Source organism: Anser anser (assembly GCF_964211835.1).
Source record: "Anser anser genome assembly, chromosome: Z".
Lineage (NCBI taxonomy): Eukaryota > Metazoa > Chordata > Aves > Anseriformes > Anatidae > Anser > Anser anser.
In genome coordinates, this window is record NC_139723.1 from 31,723,385 (window position 1) to 31,746,319 (window position 22,935).

The following is a 22,935-nucleotide window of genomic DNA, read 5'->3' on the forward strand; positions in this document are numbered from 1 at the left end:
TGAAACAGCTGCTAAGCCCCACTTTCTGGAAATAGTCCACCAGAAGACAGTGAAACTATATCACACCTTCCCCGTTAGTCGCCCATATGTCTCTGAGAACTTCTACAGTCTTAAAAGCAGCAGCTGAGTTACATGGATGTGGACATCCTGCCTCATGCTTAAGCAAGGAGATTACGTGGCAATAGTGGTTGGGCATCCCAAATGCTGTGCTGGTCAGAAGCCAGGTGGGGCAGGGAGTGGGAAAGTATTCAGTGCAGTCCTAAGGAGCCAATTTACAATGAATTACAGAGAAACAGACACTGCTGCAAGTGTTATGCTCATCTTGCCTACCCCTTTTCCATTTGCATGTTCCTCCTTTTCATGCATGTTCATATTCTGAGAGTAATGGAAACAGCATTATAGGCTATTCCCATTTTGTTTTTAGTGTACCTATGGCCAGGAAAGTATCGGTTAACTTTGGTCCGTAAAACAGTTAATCATTATCTACAAAGAAAAACTCTTTCCCTGAAGTACTGTGTCCTTTGTCTTTCACCTAAAAGAAAATTTACTCAAGAAAGCAGTGTGGTAAGAATGCAACAACAAATTCAGTCCAGGACTGTTCTGCCTCTCTAGTGAGGGAGTTTGCAGCTTGCCATTAGTGGGTATGACATTAAAAAGCAGTAATTTAAATTAAAAAAATAAATGTCAGGTTGCATCACTGTAGACACCTTCTGCTCTTCTCTGTTTTGCAGGGCTGACTCCCATGCTCAATCCCCACCTCAAAAAAAAAATAAAATCCAATGTTTGCAAGCTCCAAACAGGGTACTTGTTGATACAAATAAACGTACCCACTTAAATCAGTGCTTCAGATAAAACAAGGGAGCTTTTCAGGAAAGTAGTTTTGTTCCAGCAAACCCTTATTCCAAATTTCCAAGGCCTCTGCGTGCCCGAAGAAAGGCTGTTCAGGAAAAGCACAATAGGTATGCTGATGACAAACAACCACTGGGTGGCAGCTGCAGCAGGGACGTACCACCTGTGGAGAAGTACAAGTGCCGTGCTTCTCCCCGTGTGCACAGCTATATCTAAGTTCAGCTTCCTTGGTAGTGTAAGGAGTCATTGCTAGCAAGCCTCTACACCAGGGACCTTCTTTAGCAGTTACTTGCCTATACTTACAAACATAAGTAGTACATTGCTAAAGTTAGTTATGAGTAAAAGCAGATCTCTAAAAAATTACAGGGAGCAAGTAGAAGGAGACTCAGCAAAAATTACGGTCAGAAAACTGAAAAAGTAGCAAGAGTCATAACAAAAAAGTAGGATTCGATTTTGGCCATTGTAATTTAAGGAAGGTATTCAATCTTCACCCTACAGTATGGTTCTGCTGAATGGAGCACGGGATCTCTGCATTTAATCCAAATAAAGCGAACACTTTCACATTTGTTTGTCTTGAGAAGAGCAAACTAAAATGTGGCATCTCTTGCAGATTTAACTATTTGATAACTGCTATAACGTGGTGATTGCCCTGTATGAGCATGGGGGTAGAAGTGTTAGTGTTGGGGAGAATCGAATGGATGTTTTATTAATGTCTCTTAGGTGATGGGTCATACAGTATAATTAAGCATTGCCGAATGTACTTACATTATCAATTAATTTATGTATACTGGGAAGTTTAGGGAGTATATTATCGAATAATCTATGTATACTGGGAAACTTTGGGAGTATACTGAACAGTCAAATGAATCTTTGAAGGGGAACCCTGGGAGGGAACAGATACAACCTGACCTTGGATAAGGGCCTGGAAGTGCTGAAATGAGTTGAAGCAGAACCAAGGAGCGGAGGGAGCATGCGTCGAGTGAGAAAGGTGAAAAGTTTAGCAGAGAGGAAGACTCCTTACTTCATCTGGACGACCACCTGGACGACCACCAGAGAGCACCACGCATGTGCAAATGGGAGGAGAGCTAATTAGAATGGAATGCGAGGCTGATGTTGCAACCTGTAATGAATATGTATGCCTTACGTAATGTTAAATGTATAAATAATGGCTGGAAAGTAACGGGACTTGAAGCCAGATTTGGGCACCTGCCCCGGCTTCCAGCGCTGAATAAAGCACCTTCATATAATCACTTGGTGGTTATGTGGTTGCTACGCTAACAGAAGAGCAGGAAGGCCAAAAAGCATAATTAAAGGCAACATGTTTGCCTTCACAGTGAGGAGCAAAGACACCCTGGAACTTGCAGTTTGGGTCAACCTTTGCAACTGCACAAGCTCCCTGGAAGGGTCTCAGGTCCCAAGGTGTGTGGTACTGCCTTGGGAAGGTTTCTCCTCCCTATGCTACCCAATCAGACTGCCCCTCCTCCCATTGTCTTCACTCCATACTTCACACCCATTGTCCTCATACGTGTGCTTGGCATGTTGGGTTTCTCTTTCACTCTGTGACACTAACAGACTTCTTTTAAAAGAGAGTCTGCATGCCTGACTATCGGCAAGGAACTGCATAAGAGTGGATCATGGGGTGGTTTGTCTCATATCTTATTTACTGTACAAGGTCACAACAGGAATTCAGGCATCTTGCCTCTTACACACAAAGGGAAACGCTTTCTTTCTGGGGAATTAAAAAGCAGTATTTTTTTTTCCATGGCTTGCAGATGGACAGTTGAAAAAGAACAGGGACAATGCATAGAGAAATCATTTAGTGCTTCAGCACAGTGATTGGGATGACGATAATATAAGCAATGAAGATAAGAAAATGACAGATTTGGGTCTGAAGTGATTTCTCTGCCCCCAAAACCTGTCCAGAGATTGAGGGCACCATAAGGCATTGTATGATGATGGAGGGGAAAAACAGAGCCAAAGGGTGTCCCTGTCTAATCTCTTCGCACTGAATGCTCTGCAAACACTGCTGGGGAGGCATGCAAAACCCAGAATGAAAAATAACCTTACTGTTTTCATCAAATATGTCAAACACAGGGTGTGTCAGTCTGGCAGCTATGGTGCCTTCTGTGGATATATTACAACATGACATGTGCATCACTCCTGTTTCTGATACTGTTGGGAGTAAAATTTCTCTGTAGAATTAAACTCTTGAGGTCTCCCCAGCCAAGCTTTAACCTAGCAAAGGGACTGGCTTGTGGTAGAAGTTGCCAATCCATATCCTTGAAGGTAAGTATTATTTTCTTCTTAATGTAGATGCATCTCATGCTCCCAAGCTCTCACTACCTATCTTATTTTCTGCCAAGACAGAGATACATGCTGTTCAGAGCATGCGACCTCTACAGCCTCTGGTAGAGACAATACCTGTGTTCTTTCTTGGCTTTGTTTTGCACTTTCGAGTTTTCCTAATCCAAAATAAAACTCACTCAGGCTGGACATACTCAAAATGTTGTCATTATTTCCTTAAATCTGTGTTGTTCTCTAGGTAAAGGAATCTCACCAAGACCAAGAGGTGTTGCCAGACTTTAAAAATATGAAGTAAGTTGCTGATCAGTTAGCCATAGATCAAAAACCTTGCCAGCTGCTCAGGATGTAAGTGAACCCAAACCTCATCAAAGCAGGTTTAGCTGTGTTCAGCTCCCCTATGCTGAACCCTTTAACTCACTGTCTGGCTCACTCCAGAGTGCTGGGCTGTGTTCAGCTTTCCAGAATACTTTGCATCTAAGAAAGACAAGTTTCAGAGATTAGAAAGGTTCTTTTATTGTGTGTTGAGAGGCAGAGCACACTTAAACAATGGAGCTGTTTCTAAATGTAAATTGAAAACTTAATTTGAAATGCTTCAGGCTACCTGTTTTGCACTTCTTTCAATGTAGCTGGTTAATATCTTACTTGAAATTTATATATATATACATATACATATACATACATATACATATACATATACAAATATATATTGGGGGGGGAGGGTTAGTTTCCATAATAAAGCATTTTATTGACAACCTCTTGAAGGAAGAATTACAGAACCACAGAATGGTTTGAGTTGGAAAGAACCATAAAGACCTGGTTCCATCCCTCCTGCCATGGGCAGGGACACCTCCCATCAGACCAGGTTGCCCAAAGCCCCATCCAGCCTGGCCTTGGGCGCTTCCAGGGATGGGGCATCCGCAGCTTCTCTGTGCAACCCGTGCCAGTGCCTCACCATCCTCTGAGTAAAGAATTTCTTCCATATATCTAATCTAAATCTACCCTCTTTCAGGCTAAAACCATTACTTCTTGTGTCCTATCGCCACAACCCCTGACAAAGAGTCCCTCCTCAGCTTTCCTGTAGGCCCCCTTTAGGTACTGGGAGGCCACTGTAAGGTCTGCCTGGAGCCCTCTCTTCTCCAGGCTGAACAACCCCAACTCCCTCAGCCTGTCTTCATAGGAGAGGTGCTCCAGCCCTCTGTTCATCCTCATGGCCCTCCTCTGGACTTGTTCTAATACATCCACATCCTTCTTGTGCTGGGGGCCCCAGAGCTGAACGCAGCGCTCCAGGTGGGGTCTCACGAGAGCAGAGCAGACGGGGACAATCACCTCCCCAGCCCTGCTGGCCACGTTGCTTTTAATGCAGCCAGGATATGGTTGGATTTCTGGGCTGCAAGCGCACACTGCTGGCTCATGTTGAGCTTCTCGTCAACCAACACCCCTAGGTCTTTCTCAAGAACAATATATTCTTGTTTCAGTTCCTTTCAAGTTGAATATTTGTTTGCTTTAAATCTATTAAGTATGCCTTTATTCCAAAGTTGGAAATTTTTGAAATTCTGATGGTTTTCATCTTACTTTTTCTTTGGTTTCCAAAAGAACCCATGGAAAGGAAAAATTAAGATTAAGACTGAAAACTGTTCAAATTTTTTGCCGTTGAAAACTGTTTACATTTTTTGTAATTAGAGGCTACAAAACTGCTTAAACTTTAGAAACTTGATGGGGGAAGAGAAGAAATTCAATGCTTTAACTTGCCCTCTTTAAAACCTGCCCAGTGCTATTCCTACTACATCAAGTGACAAAAAAATAGAAAGGTAGGAAAATGCGGGACAAAGAACTAATAATTGAAAATGTAAAGAATATTTCAAAGTGTACTGAAAGGTTTGCACATGTACCTTTATGTTCTGAAAACCAAACTAAAAAAAAAAAAAAGATCCAAAATAAAAATTAAAATTCGTCTTATTACCCTTTGCCAGTGTGTCCTGGTTCCAGTTAGGACAGAGTTAATTTTCCCTCATAGTAGCTGGTAGGGTGCTATGTTTTGGATTAGGATGAGAAGAGCGCTGATAACATGCTGATGTTTTAATTGTTGCAGAGCAGTGTTTACACCAGGCCAAGGACTTTTCGGCTTCTCGCTCTGTCCTGCCAGCGAGCAGGCTGGGGGTGCAGTAGGAGCTGGGAGGGGACAGACCCAGGACAGCTGACCCAAACTGGCCAAAGGGGTATTCCATACCATCTGACATCATGCTAAACAATATATATGGGTGGATGGCCGGGGTGGGGGGGGCCGGCTGCTCGGGAATAGGCTGGGCATCGGTCAGCGGGTGGTGAGCAATTGCATTGTGCATCACTTGTTTTCTTACACATTATTATTATTAATACTATTATCATTATCACTATTATTATTATTATTGTTATTATTATATTCCTGTCTTAATAAACTGTCTTTATCTCAACTCACCGGCTTCACTTTCCCGTTTCTCTCCCCCATCCCAGAGAGGGAGGGGGGAGGGTGAGCGAACGGCTGTGTGGTGTTTAGCTGCCAGCCGGGTTAAACCACAACACAGTGAAAGATTTTAAACAAAAACACCAACCAACCAACAAAACAAAACAAAAAGCTAAACAGAATATATTGGGATTTTGTTTGTTTGTTTGTATTTAATCTGGTACAAAAAGGCATGACAACATCAGAGGACATTCATTATCATCACTGTAGTCCTGCCTATAGCAAAATGGTCATGTAGTTTGCTTGCTCCTCATGTGGGATCTCTAAACATTGTAGAGTCTGGCTTAGGTACTGAGATATTTCATGCATATTTCCTTTTCTAGTATTTCCTAATCAAACCACAGTGACATTTCACATAAGATTGTTCATGTAACCTACATCTGTTCTAATGTTGAGCTGGTCTGACGCTCTATTCCACAGTTGGAGGCAAGACATGAATTTGTTGTACAACGCAGATGTTTGGCATTAAATATAGGTGGGCATTTGGTCTTGAGTTGGAGACACATGTGGCAGATGAATCATGCCAAGCACCAAAGCTGCAGAGAAGCCTAGTGTGCCAGCTCTGCCATTTTGCTGCCTTACTCTGCTCTGACTGAAGTAGTGCAAAAGTTGGTTTACGTACCAGCAGTTTAGCTTGGGTTCTGCATCAGCTACAGGGGTACTTTACACAGCAATAAATACAGTATAGCTATACTAGGGCTATTTATGTATACAAAGTGAATCATAATTCTACTTATTTTAAGGAACCTTAACATTGTCAGACAATTTGCTAATGTCTCTGGCACAGGGTCCACCTTTCCTAGGAACCCTTCTCTGACTATAGCCAACACCAGACGCTTCAGAAGAAGTTACAAAAAGCCCAATGCTGGCAGCTGTAGTCTCATCTGTTCTTTGAACAGGATTTATCTTTAACCTTTTGGAGACTGGCTTAGGGCTGAAGTATGAGGTTTCCTACTTCCTCTAAAATTCACTTCATTTTTCAATATCAGCCATCTGTGCACAGACTTGCACCTGCTTGACTGGGCTAGTTTTCATTCATCTAGTGTAAACTCTGCGAGAATGTGTGGAGGTTCCTCTTACCATCCAGGCTGCAGACATTAAAGCAGGGGACGAAGGCTTTTTTTTTTTTTTTTCTTTTCCCATTAGTGAGGGAGCATAGCTTTAATTTTACAGATGCAATGAAAAAGGTACAAAGCCAGCTTAGCAACCAGTCCTTTCATTGTTTTTCCTTCAAAGCGTACTGCAACCCAAGATTGCCCAGAAGCAGCTGCACTTAGGGGTCTGGAGCACAGCAGCCAGCAAACACGATGTGCAGCTACACAAGCAAAGGGTGAGAATGTTTTACATCCAGAATAAGTGTGCCACTGTCAACTACACAAAAAGAGCAGTGAGGATGCAACAGCTGGTCTTCAGCATGCACTAGTAAGCAGATCAATGCCCCCCCTGTTGCAAGTGTGTGCTAAAGCCCATACTGTTGGGCTGTTCCAGGTGCTGCTCTGGGACTAGGTTAAGCCAGCACACTGGTAGCAGCACCTGACAATCCTGTCTAGCTGAGCCTTGTGTCTGGTCACCACAGCCTTGGTCATTTGAGAGGATGATACATCAACATACCTCTGCCGGAAAGGCAAAGTGCGGTTCACGCAGGGCGGGCAGCTTTGAGAAGGCAGGGAGAAGAGCGATAGGGAAGTGCTGCTGTGACAGCATGCAGGATGTTGGTTTGCCTGTGTGCTGGTTTGACATATTTGAGGGATGAGACATACTTTGGGAAGGGTTCCCAAGAATGCTGGGACAGTTCTAGTTTGGTTGCCTTCCCAGCCTCCCTATTCTTTGGTTCTGCCTCCCAAACGCCATGCTCCCCTTGTACTTGTGCATGAGCCTAAGGGTCAAGACAGCTCGTGTTTGACAGCCTCTACACTTGTTTGTTGATGTATAAACCACTGCTAACCGTTCTCTGTGGCCACTGACACAAAGAGCCTTGAACCCTAAAGCCAGCATGGTCTTTCCACTGGTTTAAGTTGCCCTGTAGACAACTGACTCCTGTGCTCACCCCTGTAGGTCAATAAAGAGCAGCAGCCTCCCCTCTGCACCTGACACTGTGTGGATGTCTCTGCTACCCCAAGGAAGTGAACCCATGTCAACCCTCACCTTAGGTCACACTGGCCACCGCATTTATTCTTCTTATCAGCATAGATCCTCCAGGAAGGTGAACTCTTTAACAGAGAGGATGGCTCACCAGTCTGAAACCCTTTTATCTGAAGCAGAGACAGTGATGAATAAGACCTGTAAGATTTTCTCTAAAGGGTTTTGACTTTAAACACACATCAGGGAGTAGTGACAGCCACCTTAGCCATTTTGCATTTAGGAGTGGTGATCACTTCATGCTTGTGGATGAAGGGTTACCAGTTCAGTGTGCCTGCTGGTCCAAGGCACTTCCAGGAAGGGCACCATCCCAAGCTCATTCTCCACCCTGAGGTGAAGCATAGCCAGAGGCAGATGGTGTGCTTTCAGGCAGTATCAAACCTGAGGCGTTGGATGTGAGTTCTGCCACTGAGATGCCCTGTTTCCAGAGGCAAATAAGTGCGCTTAGCTTCCCTTCTTCCCCGTTCTTCTGAATAGATTGCAAGCTCCTCAGGACTATGAACATGTTTGTACAGCACCTCACACAGCGGGGTGCTGCCGTTGGCTGAGCTCTCTCTAGCACGTCCCAACACAAATGTAAAAGAAAGAGAACTTGCTACATTTGGCACTCCTTTATCTCCAAGGTCTACCACTTGGGATATTCCCCCTATTGCATCATTGCGTCTACACTGTTGAAGTCGCTCAGAATGCTAGACTGTTTTTGTCCTGTGTCCATTCGGCATTCAGATGGACATATTGTTAAAGTCCATTATGAGTGACACACTGGTAGTGAGAAGATAGGAAGTAACAAGTATGTCCTGGAAGAACTACAGACAGTACAGACAGTTCTTGTCATGCACAAGCAAAGCCCTTCTCTTTTCACTTACATTCCTTGTTCCTGTCTGTGTACAGATAAGCAAGTAATTGTGCATGCTCTTCAGCTATGATGTATGCTCAGCTACATGATTTCTCGTCTCCTCACTAAGCTTTGCCTAGGGTGAGGTTTTTGCAACTTGGCTGGAACATACAGAAGAGTTTAGAAATGACTGCGAATGGGGAGTCCAACAAAAGAGCAGCTTCAAAGCGAGTGAATGCTGGGATGGAGCATGAGGAAGGACATCAGAAGGCCCATCTGAAAGCTCCACACTGTCTGTGTGACTGCCTACTACAAAAACGTTATCTTGTTGGAGGAGTAGAAGACCTGACTATATTTCCATGTGTTACTAATGCTAAAATTTGTTTCCTGAGGGATGTGTTACATCTTCTGCCTTTTGCATACCTCACTTTTCACTGAGGTTAGCAATGTCTCAATGGCAACTTCAGTGAGTGACCTGTTCTGTCCCCAGCAGGGCCAGCCCCACTGCCTGCTCTGCGTCCCCTGCTCTGTGTCCCATTTGCTCCCCAACAAAGAGGTGACCGAGTGCAAGAGTGTAACCCCCAGTGTCTCTTAGCCCCTGGCAGGACTGCAGCTGCCCCTGCAGTAAGCAAGGGATGGCTGCACATGTTGAACATGCAGTAGACACAGAGCTAGCACCACTGGAAATACCTCGCAGGAGAGACAACACCTGTATTGTTGCAGTCAACTATCAGAGCTGTTGTTTTAAGTCTTGTTGATTTCAGTGTCTTTCTGAACTACTTAGAAGATAGCTTAATGTCAGCAGGAAGCTGGACATGGATTGTCTCTACAAGGAGTTTCCGAATGAACATGTTTATTCGCCCATGAAGAAAAGAAAACACTTTTAAAACATGCATATCAGCTTTCTGTTGAAAACGTTGTTGTTTGTTTTTTAAATCTGACTCAACTCTCTGATGTTTTTTGTTTGGTCTTTTTTTTCAATTAACTGCCACTGTGCCAGTCTTAGTTGGACTAAGACTTTTTTTCTGTGTCCCCCTCATAATCAGGCACTTCAGCATCACTGAGAGAGACAAAACAAAGCGTTCAAGGTAAATATCATCCCGTTGCAAAGCGTGGCTGACACAAAGACTTAAACACCACTTCAACTGTTATCAGTCTTTAAGAGATGCCTTTGGGTACAGTGGAGGCTTAACTGGATCAGTTTTTAATGAAACAATTCAGCTGATGTCACCTTTTTCAAGACTGGTTGGAACCCTGAGAACTGTATTGTATGCCTGATTCTGGCAGACTATTTGGCAGAAACCCACACTCAAATTTTGTGGGGTTTTGTTGTTGTTTTAGACAGAGTTAGCTATGAGGTTGGAAGAAACAAGCACTCCTGATCTGCAAGGCGGCTTGCAGCAGCGTGAGACGTTGTTGTACCGATTGCTCCCAGTCAAACCAGCAAACTCTTGAATTCACCTAAGTCTACAATACTGAGTGCGGTAGCTATTTGGTCATTGCAGTACTTCAAGTTTGTAAACTTTAAAACAAAGTGAAAGCTGTAACGTAAAAAAAAAAAAAAAAATCATTCACCTTAACTTTTGCCTGGATCTGCTTGATGAGTTTAACCCATCAGTGAGTTTACCTCTAGACTTCTGTCAGTTTGTTTCTAAATAGAGAAATGAGATACTAGCTGTTTCAACAGTACAGAGAGAAAACTTTAAGTATCTGGAGACCTTAAACAGACCTGAAGAAGGCTCCTGTCTAAAGCTGGTCAGTTTTCCGAATACGTTAATCAGCCTAATAAGCTATTGGGCTAAAGGGATCACCATTTCTGTCCCCCCTGAGCTAAAAGACACTTGGAAAAAGGCTGTATCTGACTCTTGTAATGGTATGTTCTAGATTTTACTTCAGAACCAGCACGACAGGAGGACAGGACAGCCCAGCCCCAGCAGCAAAGGCAGTGCCAGGCACCAGAACCCTCCTGCTACGCATCCATGGGCCCACCGACCCGTGTCCCTCGGACGCAGCCTCCCCGACCTTCCAGAGAGCCCGTGGCCTGGTGTGCACATTAGACCAGTGGCTGAAGTGGACTCATCACGTGGAGACATCCTGCCTTTGCTTGTTTCTGGGAGACAAACCAGGCGCATCCAAGTTGGACTTAGTTGAACGACCGACGCTGTTTTCAGGCCTTTTCCTGCAGCAGTTACCCTCTAGCATTTGACTCTACCCTGTTTCAGAGGGTTCACGAGGAAGGAAGTCTGTGCCACAGCGCTGCGTTGTGTAACAGCTTCAGCTTGGGAGCTGTTCAACAGCAGCTTCCCCTCAGGAAGCCGGCGAGAAATGAATCACCAAGGAGCAGCGGTGGCTTCTGTGACCATCACCACACAGCCCGGGGCTCCATGTGGGCAGTGCACATCTGCCCCATGGCCACCTGAAAGGGGCACGGGCACCTCACACGGGTGAAGCAGGTGATAGGACAGGGATCACCATGCTGTGGGCGAGCTCTGTGGAGCTCAGAACACCAACCTTGAGCAGCTTTGAGTGACCCAACGCGACTGCTGGCAAAGTGAGCCGTGTGGGCACTGGGCTGCAGGCCCCAGAGGCGCCAGCCCTCTGGGAGTAATGGGTCCCACCGTGTGAAGGGGTGAGGCAAAAGGCCACGGGGGGGATGCTGACACCACCCGCTGCTGCGGAAACCTTCGCCACTTGCTGCACCGCATGGAAGGTGGCACTGCTGTGGCGCGTAAGCGCAACGAGTCCTGCCCGCACAGTTGTTCTCCAGCTGGCGACATCACGTGTGGCCCCGCCAACAGCAAATACTGCTAAGCAGCGGTTTTCCATTGGCCATGGGCGCATCCACGCTCCCATTCCTCCCCTTTCCCCTGAAACCCAGCACCCGCTCGGGGCGGCGTGCCAAACGCAGGCGCTCATTCCCCTTCCGTGTGATACATTGGCTCCCGTGCTTTTCCACGAACTCCTGACACCGCCGCGCTGCCCTGTGCCAGCCGACAGCCGCCGTCCCGCGGGCAGGAGCACGGGCAGCGGCACCCCGGCCCCACGCGTATCCCTGCCCGTGTCCGGGCGCAGCCCCGCGGGCGTGGAGCCGCAGGCGCGGATGGGGCCGGGCCCGGCGCGACTGCGCGGGGCGGGCGGAGGCTCCCGGGCCCCGGGGGGCCGGGTCCGGTCGGGCCCCGCTCGCCTCCACCCCCGGCCGGGCGGAGCGGAGCGGAGCGGAGCCGAGGGGCGGCCGCCGGCAGCCAGCCCGCGGCACCCGGACCGGCGGGCGGCCAGCGGGGATCGGCCCCGGGAAGGCGCCGGGCCGGCGGAGCGCGCTGGGGACGGGGCGGAGGGAGGAAGCTAGGCGGGGAGACTTCCTCCTCCTCCTCCTCCTCCTCCTCCTCCTCCTCCTCCTCCTCCTCCTCCTCCTCCCCGGCGCAGCGCCGGGCGGCGGCTCCCCAGCACCCCCGTCCTGTCCCGGGGCGATGCCGGTGCCCCGCCGGCCGCAGCCTGACTCCGGCCCCGGCCTCCCCGCCCGCCGCCGGGAGCGCGGCGCGGCTCCGCCCGGCTCGGATCGCGGCTGCTGGGCGGCCCCTGCCACCGCCCCCTTCCTGCCTCCCCCCGCCCCCGCGCCCGCCTCCTCCTCCTCCTCCTCCTCCTGCCTGTCCTCCCCCTCCCCCGCCGCCCAGGCCGCCGCCGCCGCTGCCACCTCCCCCCCGGCTCCCTGCCTCCTGCCGGCGGCCCCCCGGCCCCGCGCTCGCCCCCGCCCCGGCCGCCCCGCGCCCGCCATGAGCGGCGGCGCCGCTCGCTTCCCCCCGCCGCCGCCGCCGCCCCCCGCCCGCTGCCCCCCTCCGCCGCCACCGCCTCTCCACGGGCCGAGCCTGCCGGAGCCGGGAGCGCGCAGCCAGGGCCGGGGCAGCCCCGCCGCGCCCCGCAGCGCCCCGGGAGCCAGGGGCCCGCCGCCAGGTGAGCGGGGCGGGCACGGCCCCGAGCTGCCGCCCCCGGGGCTGGGGGGCGCGGCGGGGCGGGGCGGGGCGGAGCTGCCGGCGGGGACCGGGGGTGCGGGGACCCCCCCCCGCCGCTTCGCTGTGTCCGCGGGAGGGTCTCGGGGCGGGGGGGGCGGCCGGGGGCTGTCCGAGGGCACGGCGGCCTGCTGCGGGCTGCCAGCCGGCTGTCCGCTTGGCTCGGCCCCGCTCGTGTGCCCGCGGGGGTCCTGCTGCACGGTGGGGCGGCTGCGGGAGGCAGTTCGCCCCGAGATTGGCGTTGGGCAGGGGTTGTCGTGCAGCCGCGAGAGGCAGGGCTGGAGTTTGTGGCGTTTGGATTACGCTCGGGTGCTTAAAAAAAAAAAAAAAAAAAATCGCATCTCCGACGTGCCGAGGCCACACGGCATGTGCTGGAGGCTGGCCCCTCGCCGCCGGCTGCACGGGGCTTGTGCGTGGGGTGTCCTGGAGGAAACGAGCCTGCGGGTACGGCTCATCTGCAGGAGGGTCTTCGCCTGCCTGAAACCGTATTTCAGCTTTTTGTTTCAAAACTGCCCCGACGGTGTTGGGGTGCGCGTCCCGCTGCCAGCCGTCCCCTGCACGAAGCGTCCTGGTGCGGGAGATACCCCCGTGTGCTCCGGGAACCCTTGGTGGTGGAAGGAAACGTAGCCCTCACCGTGCGGGGGGTGAGCTCAGCGCAGCCCTGCTGCACCCAGAGCTTGCTGTCGGATCAGGGAGCACTTTCCCTTTTCTTTCCCAAAAACGAAGGGGGTCCTGGGGGCTTGTCCCGAAGTTTGGGTGTTCACCAGCAGAGCCCCCGTGCTTGAAGGCAGCCCCAAGAGTCAGAACCTCTGCTCAGAATAATTCCTGCCGGTGTCGGGGTGAAATGGTGAAGTTTTACAGTGCGCTTCGCTTGCCGTTAGCGGATCAATGTTCGCTGTTAGTCGTGATCTCAAAAATATATGAAATGTTTTTATGTGGTGTGGTCTCTGATTCATCTTCTGTTTTCGAGATAATTTCATAATTCACAGGCCGATCCAGGAGATTTCCAGCTTGCGGATGAGAAGTGTATATTTTTCCTCCTCCGAAGGGAAAAGCTGTTGTACAGAATTTGTGGCAGTCCCCCTGTCCCATTCAGATATTTGCCACCAGAGGAAAAAGCAATGTGCCAAACTGGCGTCAGGGCCAGGCTTGGATTGTTTTGCTAAGCATCCTCCTGGCCTTGCTGTTGAAAGCAGTAGTCTCCCATTGGTGGTCCCTGTATTTTAACTTCGGGGAAAATAAAACAAACAAAGCCTGTATTTTTATGATCCAGCCTTCAAGTACAAGAGGCTAGTGAACTTAGCATAATTTATGAGCAGGATTGAGAGAACGTGCTATTTCTTTTATTTCTTTTCCCCCAGCAGAAGTAGTTTTGGTGTTGTCTGGTTCTTTTTTTGGCTGCTGTTGTTTCTTTGTGTGTGTCTGTTCTCCCCCTGTGTGTCAGCAGAAGGGAAAGTCTCTATTCATGGCTGTCAAATTAGTGAAAGGATATTGGACCAGAAAACACTGCACAGAAGAGCTGATTCCTTGTTTCATTCAGGAAATTGATCCTGATCTTAAGAGGCACTTCACCTTCAGTAAAGTACTTTGCTTCCACCGGGGTACGTGCATCTTCTTAGGGCAAGAGAGAAAATGACCTAGAGGTGTGGTTGTCGGCTGGGAGGAGAAGAGTGTGGCTGCAGTGGAAATTTTTAGATGCACTTTTTTGTAAGGGGTCCATATTACTGTTCTGAGGTTTTGCAGCATTCGAAAAGCGACTTTGAAACTTGCAATGTACTTAGCACCAAAGGAATAAAGGTGATGTCTATGCTGCTGAACGCAGCTGCTCTCTTAAATATCTTTGCTACACAGGTCAGCCCTTTGGATGTCACCTGGTGAATTTTGCTAATATTAGTTAACATCCTCCTTATGTCGCAAAGTCTCGAGCTAGAATCATGTTAAAACTAAAAACAACGTTTACGATGCGCATGAGGCCAAGTCCTATCAGGAAACATTGTTAAAAGGAGTAACGGGTGATGCGTACTTAGGCAGATAACCCAGCATTTGCAAAGTCTTTCTGTTTGGAGAAGCTGGCAGTACCGATGGAAGGATGGGTGCCAGTTTTCCAGCATAACCCACCCTGCAGAGCCCTGGGGCGGCCCGCTAAGTGCAGTAGGAGGCTGTCTGGGCTCGCGGTGCTTCTGCCGAACGCGGCACGTGCTGAGCACCAAGTGCCAGCACCCTGCGTCTTGGGATGGGCCCATGTGAGCTTGTTGGCCTCGAGCGATTACCTGCATGTGGTGCATCTCGTTCAGTGCTCCAGCTGTGGGGCAGTTCCTCTGGCTGCGTGGTGGAGCCAGGGGAGGTTTAGGTTGGGCATCAGGGCTAATTTCTTCGTGGAAGGGGTGGTTGGGCATTGGAATGGGCTGCCAGAGGAGGTGGTGGAGTCCCTGTCCCAGGGGGTGTTTAAGAGACGTGTGGATGTGGCACCAAGGGATGTGGTTTGGCGGTGGACTTGTAGAGTTAAGTGGTTGGTTGGACCTGATGATCTGGAGATGAGCACGGGTCTTCAGGTTTGTGTTACAGTGATGCCTGCACAGCTTTATAAATGTGTGAAGTAGGGCAAGATGCAAATGCAGCTCCTTCCTAAGCAAAGTGCATTCAGTATGTGGATGGTTTACAAGTATCTTGGTTGATTTGGGTAGATTAAAACCAAAAATGACAACAAACTAAAATTTCACAGCACCTGTATTTGAATTTGTTTAAAGTGCAGTGTTCAGGAGTACGTGGTTTGGTGGTACTTCTTGGTTAGGATTACCACACTATTGTAAACCTGCAGTGTCTTACTGTGCATATTTGATGGATAGAAATAGTTTATCACAGACACTAAATTGTAAATGCGTTTATTATCTCAGAATTATTTATTATAATGCTGGTGCATTGTTTTTGCTAGTTTTGAATTAAAATTGAAGATAGAAGGCTTTGGTTTTTACATAAAGTAGTTGTATTCTGACCAGATCCTCGTAATCGTGGAATTAAAGTTAGCAGACATATGTTGAGCACTTACTTCAAGACTTTCGTAGAAATAAGTTGCATATTTATGGGACCACTTTGGGAAATAAATGCAGATGTACTTTTTTGTAATTTAAATGTTTTCAGGTAATGTGCACTTTGCTTTTAAGTCATGGTCATCTTCCCTACCAGTTTCATTTCTTTTTGATTTGTTTTAGTAAGTTAATAAATAAGCAGTGCTTATGTGAACTGGAAATTATAATTTTATGACATAAAATTGTTCTATGCTATAAATGTACTGTATAAAGTTGTTTTAGAAGTAGGCTTTTTAGGTGCTGTTAGCACCAACCAGTTCAAGCAAATGCTAGCAAGTATTTATTTATTTTTTCTATTTTCCCAGGCTTACGTATTTAAAGATAGTGTCAGACTAGGATGACTACATTTTCAGGAGAAAAAATCAAATAAAATGAATATGTGGGTCCTTAAAATGTAGTCCTTGCAGCACAAACTACTTTATCCTTGTTTATATTGGCATTTTTCAAATGTAGGATAGGCAGGAGCACAGGAATGAAAAATTCTGAACTGACTCTACAGTACAAAGATCTGTATAATATTAGGAAGAAGACCAAAGGTAAATGTTTAATTTTGAAATGCATACTCTGCTTTGCAATGTCTGCTTACGAAATAACCTAAATTACCTTCTTGGTCTAATCCGTCAGGATACCAGTTTCTGTCAGTGTGTGTTGATTTGAACTGGATGGTCTCCTGGAATGGATCCTTCAGCTGTCAGAAGGATGAGAGTTTGGGGGCCCACACAGAAAAACTTGCTGCAGAGCTGTGGTGTGGCTGGCAATTGAGCCGGTTTGCAAACTCATCTGTCTTTTTTCAGCTAAAAGTTGTGAAGTGCCTCGAAAGTGTAATTATCTGCATCTCCTGCTATACTTCCTTTGGTTTGCCAGCTCCAAATTAAAGATAAATTCAGGTGCTTCCATCAAAACAAAAAAAGTGTTAGACGCGAGTGTGCATATATACCTGGAGACAAACACTTTTTCTCTCTGTTCCTTTTTCTGCTGGCTTTCACGCCACAAGTATTAGTGAAGATGCCATGGATATGTAGCTAAAAAGCAATTCAGGTCTGATATCTTGTACAGTTTGTATTGGTTTGTCTCATTTTGCAACAGATAAATCCATCTCAGTTCCTGACTTAATAACAAATAGTTGATAATTCAATGTGCAGTACAGTCTCAGTTCAGAGAAATGAAATGTCAACCAGAATTACAAGTACATGTATATATGCGTGTGTACTATCCTGGTTCATGTCCTGTTATGTCATGTTCCCTCTTATGTCTGCATGATTCTTCTCTATTTTAATGACAAAACTACAACACTTGCCTTTTCATGTCCACTTGAAGTCAACATCCCAGGCACACTGCGTGTACCATTTGATCCTTAAGCTACTTCTTTATGAAATGAAATATCTACAGGAAAAAGGAAGGCACCAAGGCAGATTTTGTACTCTCGCTGCAGCACACAGGGATTATGCGTAAAGGCGGGTGTAGGGACTGGAGTTCTGTGACAGAAATTTCACAGGCGTAGTGTAGAGAAGAATGTTTGCCTTGTCACAAAAAAAGGTTAAAATGAGAAGTTGCTTAATAAGCATACTACTAAACGTGAGTGTGAACATTGCAAATCCTTGGAAAAGCTGTGCTCAATTTATAAAACAAAAACAAAACCCAGCAAAACAATTTCTTGCCTTTTCATACTCACTTTTGCTGCTCATCCAACCCTTTTTTTCCACCCACAACATTAATTGGCAAAATTAAATCCACACATACACACAATCTTTTTGAGCCAGGGTTGTCAGTTTTGTGGGCTTTTTGTTTTGTTTGTTTGTTTGTTTTAGAGGAAGACTTTAAATCCTTTTCTGCCAATAGTACTGCAGCTATTTTTGTCTTAATTTTTTCACCCTGGGTATTTTAGATGGTCTCTCATGCCATCTGATTTATATCAGAAGTTCAGGTGAAGCTGTGTCATCTAAATGTAAGATTTGTCAGTGTGAATTTGAGACAAGGTATGGGTGGGATGATGAGAAAGCAGGCAGACTACCTGAGAGCATAATAAGAAGTTTGCAGTGAGAAACTGCATGAATATTCTGATATGAGGGTGCTGCTTTCTTCCATATTTGTTTTCCTGGATTGGTTTGTTTGTTTTTATTGTTGTTGTGGTGTTTTTTTTTTTTTTTTAACACCTTCTGCTTTCGCTCATTTATGCTTCCTCTAAAATATATTTTCTTCTTTGTGTATATGGAGAACCATAAATACCCACTTGGATGTTAAAGTTCCCTGAATGTGGAAAACATTTTCCATTCTTGAGGGGAAAAATATTGTTGTCCTTATGGTCTGATGGCTAAAGATCAACTTTTCTTTCAGAAGTCATTTGATGTGTAATGCACAGCAAAGAATGAATACTTCGCTCTATTTGAGGAAAGAAGCAGGAAGTGGTTGTAAGTCATACGTATTTTAAGTGTTATGAGCAAGCACAGTGTACAGCATTTCTGTTTCCCAGGCTTCTCAGAGGCATGCGTGCGCTCCAAATGTTAATTCTTAAAACTCCCTTTCTTAGATCTTGCCCCGTGGAGAGCCTGATATCCCAGCTCTGACATCCCAGTGCCATGGCCACCGCATTTTGGCTGAGCCTCCGCCTCCTTCCTCTCGCACAAGCTCTCAGCAGACAGGATGCGTGCAGAGGTACCACCTGGGGTCGGTCTGTCCGTGGTCCAGCAAGCCAAGGCGTTTTTGGGATTTGTCTTGCCATGATGCAGGTGTTTGTGGCTGCGTTGTCCAGCAGCTGGTGAGGTTTTCTTGGGGATCATCTCTACAGAGGGGATGCAAACATGCTGTCATAGCCAGCCTTTAGTGTAACACCCCAGTATTTCTGAGCTCATACATCTGAGCATTTGGGCTTGGTCACCAGCTGCTGGGAAATTGGGAAGCGATGAGCTTGAAAGAGGACATGTGCCATCTCCTTAATTGCATAAAAATCAAGAAGTTCACTTAAACCTTTGAGTTTTTATTCTTTTATATAACGTGCACAACTGTAGCACAAGAGGCTTCTGCCGTATACAGTCGTACTGTAAAGAACGCTACTTACACCGTTAAAGACGTACTTAAGATTGTTTGGCATTTCTCCTTATGAATAAGGAATTGCACTTTTCTCTTATGCTACTAATGTGTGCTCCAGGGCACCTTTTATCAGAAGGAGGGCAGGAGAAAGGTTGTCATTTATGTTAAATAATAAGTTTTCTGTCAATCTGTGTTGACGAATAGAGCTAAATATGAATTCTGTGATTTATTTTTTTTTAAATACCTCCTAATATGAGTACTTGGAAAATTACCCGTTACAAACACTTAAATAGCCTAAAAGTTGCTAAAAGTCATGGAGGACATCTGTTTGCATGACTTTTGTTAGTAGGAGAGACTGGGGAGGGATTTCTGACCCGCCGAGTATGGCCAGGAACATTAACCGTGCAAGTGAAGCAGCCGGGGCTGCTGGGGGACGCGTGGAGCAGCAACGAGCGCTGGCTGGCTGGACCCACACCAAGGAGCTGCAGCACATGGGCTGGGAACATTTGCTGCCTGTTTGCACCACAGCTGAAAAACGTCCCCTCTCATCCTTTTTTGCAGCTGGGGTACGTTCTGGTTCCACGGTGAAAATGCTAGAGGCTTATGTTTATAGTCTGCTTGGGTTTGTGCTCCACCAAGATTTGTCTCTTGGGCATGTGGATGCTTCTGCATTCATTAAGAGCACGTGCAACTCATTGCAGGATCTGAATTGTGGTTTTTTGTCCCTACGGCTCAGTATTTCTATGTACTTTTTATGGCCCCTCTCATAACCTGTTTGTCTGCCTATTTTTGGTGCGTGCAGGCTTTCTATAGATCTTCTGAGTGGCATCGCTTTTTTCCTGTTTGTGAACTGGTATGGCAGCAAGCCACGCAAGAGTAAGAGGTATCTTGTGGAAGGAGTTTTGGTGCAGATTTACTAGTAGTAGCTCATTGAGCCTTCTGGTGCTGAAGCACCGGGAGTCCATGATCCTTGTGGTTTGTGTGTGGTTTTGAGCAAGGTTACATAGAGTGGATATGATAAGATATGATATATGATATGAAAACTGCTTTTGCATATTATTTTAGGTTGGATACAGGTCACACTTCTGAGCAGTTCCAGAAATTCCTGTTGATTTTTGGAGGTACAGGAGCGGATGCTTCTAGTCATTGGAATGAAAAGCATGCTGAAAGTAAGAATTCTGTGACGGCGCTTATGAAGTAGCAAAGCAGCAAACCGTGGCACATGCTGCAGCAGCGTATTTCCAGAAAAGTGTGAGTGAGGATACTCTTGATGTTGTTCTTGGTAGGTGCCTGCTGGAGTTGGACTGAAAAAGTGAAGGAGACACACCCAGAAAAATACTCCCTTCTTCATTAGAATGTAATTTTATTTTTAAAATAAGGGCAGTCTTTTGTGCCCATAGGGTCTTTTGTTGTATAATATTTTGGGTGGTCATCCATGATGCTAAGCCATAGATGTGTATATACAAATCCTTGTTTAAACCAATAATCTGCAACGGTTCTGGATTAAGGAGATGTTAAATTAACCCTTTTTTTTTTTTTTTTTTGCTCTGTTCTAATTTTAAATTAAGTTGAGCAGTGAGAGAAATTCAGCCATCCTGAATGACCCTGAATCTGACCGCTGAGTTGTTTACTTCTGAAACCTGCACAGGAGTTCTCAGGAGATGTTTTGCCAGTCTGTGAATTCATAGTATGCTGGTTATTTGCCGGTTTGGAAAAATGGATATCCTTTTTGTTTGTATGGGTTTTTTTTGACATAAATCTTACTGATTCTGTTTTTATACAGAGTGATGCCAAAAGTAGTCATAACTAGGAATTTCAGCATTAAGGAAAAATTAATTAAAGGACTTACTGCATTCTGGCTGTTTTTGTTTAAAAGGGGATAGTGAGTATGAAAAAACAGGGAAAAACTGTGAGAATGGCAAATATGGTGAAAATGATGTAACAACAGTGGCTAGGGTGGAGTCACCTTACAGACTTACGTAAAGCCTCCCATTACTCAGCAGCATGTCTCTGGCGGAGCAGTGGTCCTCCAGCTGGTTCACGGATGACACCAAGCTGTGGTGACCAGCCAGTATGCTGGATGGCAGCCATGCTCTTCTGAGGGCAGCTGGAGGAGAGATGGCTCAAGGGGAGATCCCAGTGGTGTCTGCTAGCCCTCGTGGGAGGACACAGAAAAGAGGGAGACAGATACTTGCACGCTGGTAGGACAGGAGGCTGCAGGTAGAACTGAGGCTGGAATGCTTGAATTTCTGACTAGCTGTTAGGAACAAATACTTTTTCTCTCTGGGGGTGTTCAGGCACTGGAGCAGAGACCTGGAGACACTGTGGGATTTCTGTCTTTGCGGATACTCAGAACTCAGCTCGGCATAGCGCTGAGCAGCTTGGTCTGAATGGTAGAGGGGACTGGACTAAGCGAGCCCCAGCAGTCAGTCTCTTGCCACCTGAGCAGCTCTCTGACTGCACATGGAGAAGTAACAGTAATTCAGGACTGCTCTAGTTGCAGGCGGTCAGAAGCAATGGCGAGAACTCAGTTTTCTTGGACATACAAGTGCCACCTCTGTCGTGTTAGGTGGTGTGCCTTTTTTTGAAGTTTGAATATTTCCCTGCGATCATCATAACACACTTCTTTCCCACACACCCCGGAAAATCTTTTGAGATGCATAATTTGTATATAAATGCTTCTGATTAAAACATAATTAGCTGTTTATATTTAAATGAGCACTGAAAGCAGAGCCGCGTTCTTTCAGCACCTCTTCCTAACTTCTGTGCTTGCTGGTTTACCTACAAGCATGTGTTTTCTTCTCATAGACAAAAGCATGCACCTCAGTTTTTATTTCTTTTCATTACAGGTGTAGGGGATATTGAGTCTGGTCTTTGCTGTCATACTGGGTGCGCTGTCTCAGAAGGTGCCAGCTAAATGCATTAAGGGGTGTGTTGTTTGGTAATGGAAGGTGTTTTTATGAAGTTTGTAAGGCGTGTGAGTAAAATAAGTAAAAAATAAACAAAATATGTAAAAGTTATGCAATGACAGTTTCATCTTTGTCTGTTAGCCTTTACTTTATCAGTATTTGTGGTGTGGTGAATCTACTGGAGCAGAAATCATCTGTAGCGGTACAAAGAGGAATTCTGTCAGTAGCACAGAATATGGGCATAGCAAAGAGCAAAAAACTCTGGTATGTGACCTCCTCGGGCTGCTTTCTCATGTAAATGTAAGGCCAGCATTCAATGTAAAGCTGCTTGCTTGCTCTTTTAGTCCTGTTTCTGTGTAAATAACTTCAGAGTTGTTCGGGGGAGGCTAGGAAATGCTCAACTTGGGAGAAGTCAGCCATCGAGCGGTGTGTCCCCACAGCATGACGGGCGCTGATGGCGCCCAGCTGGGCTGGCAGCCGCAGGCCTGCCAGGCCTCCAGGCAGGAGGAGTGGAGGGCGGCAGGGGCATGGGAGGCCCAGGGGATGGCAGGGGGTCGTGAGGACTCGGGGGACAGTGGGGTTATTGCAGGGGCGGAGCATGGAAGTACAGAGTGAAGGCCCATGGAAACCGGGCTTCACCGACTGCTGCTCTTGTGACTACTGATTTGGCCTGAGGAGTGCTCCTAAAACAGCCGTGTTATGAAAGAGAGTTTTAAAAGTTGACGAATTGCCCATGTCATTGTGGATTGTTTAATGTGGGTCAACTGCAGCGTCACCTGCACCTCTTTTTCGCCAGCTGCACAGAGGCTGTGTGGCACAGGGGTAAGTGAGGCCAAAAGAGGAAAACAGGATTTGCCGGAATTCCCGAATCTACACCTAGGTTGGGTCAAAAGTGACCTTAAAGTACTTTAAAACAAAGACTTTTATATATTTTTCTTTTGTATAATTTTTCCATGTTAGGTCAAGTATTTGTTTCCTGTCTTTTTTTTTGTTGTTGCTGTTGTTTTGGTGCATGTTTTGGATGTTGTGTTTTCTATCTGGAACTGACAGATAGATATTTCTGGTATCTTAGTTCTTACTTAGGTTAATGTTTCTCCCTCTTCTACTGTTTTACCCTTCTGGCTTTTTTCTCTCAAGTTTTGCAGTGACAAACAGAGCAGTGGCGAAGAAGTCTGATGGTCTGCATCAGAAGGCAGGACGTAGGAAATCAATCTATCATTGTACAAAGCTGTAGGAGAGCTTCACTCTGAAGGCAGCATATCTACTTTTAAAGGCCTTTTAT

At 46.6% G+C, this 22,935-nt stretch overlaps 1 protein-coding gene across 2 annotated transcripts in view; it reads left to right on the plus strand.

Moving 5' to 3' along the window:
* The first annotated feature begins 12,079 nt into the window (after positions 1-12,079).
* RNF38 (ring finger protein 38) overlaps positions 12,080-22,935 on the plus strand; it is a 125,178-nt gene continuing 114,322 nt past the window's right edge. The window contains exon 1 of one of the 2 annotated variants that reach the window (XM_083819158.1): positions 12,080-12,575. In XM_083819158.1, coding sequence (XP_083675284.1) covers positions 12,095-12,575 — 481 coding nt within the window. In that variant the 5' untranslated portion in view covers positions 12,080-12,094. The remainder of the gene's footprint in view (positions 12,576-22,935) is intronic. The other variant, XM_083819159.1, reaches the window with a different exon arrangement.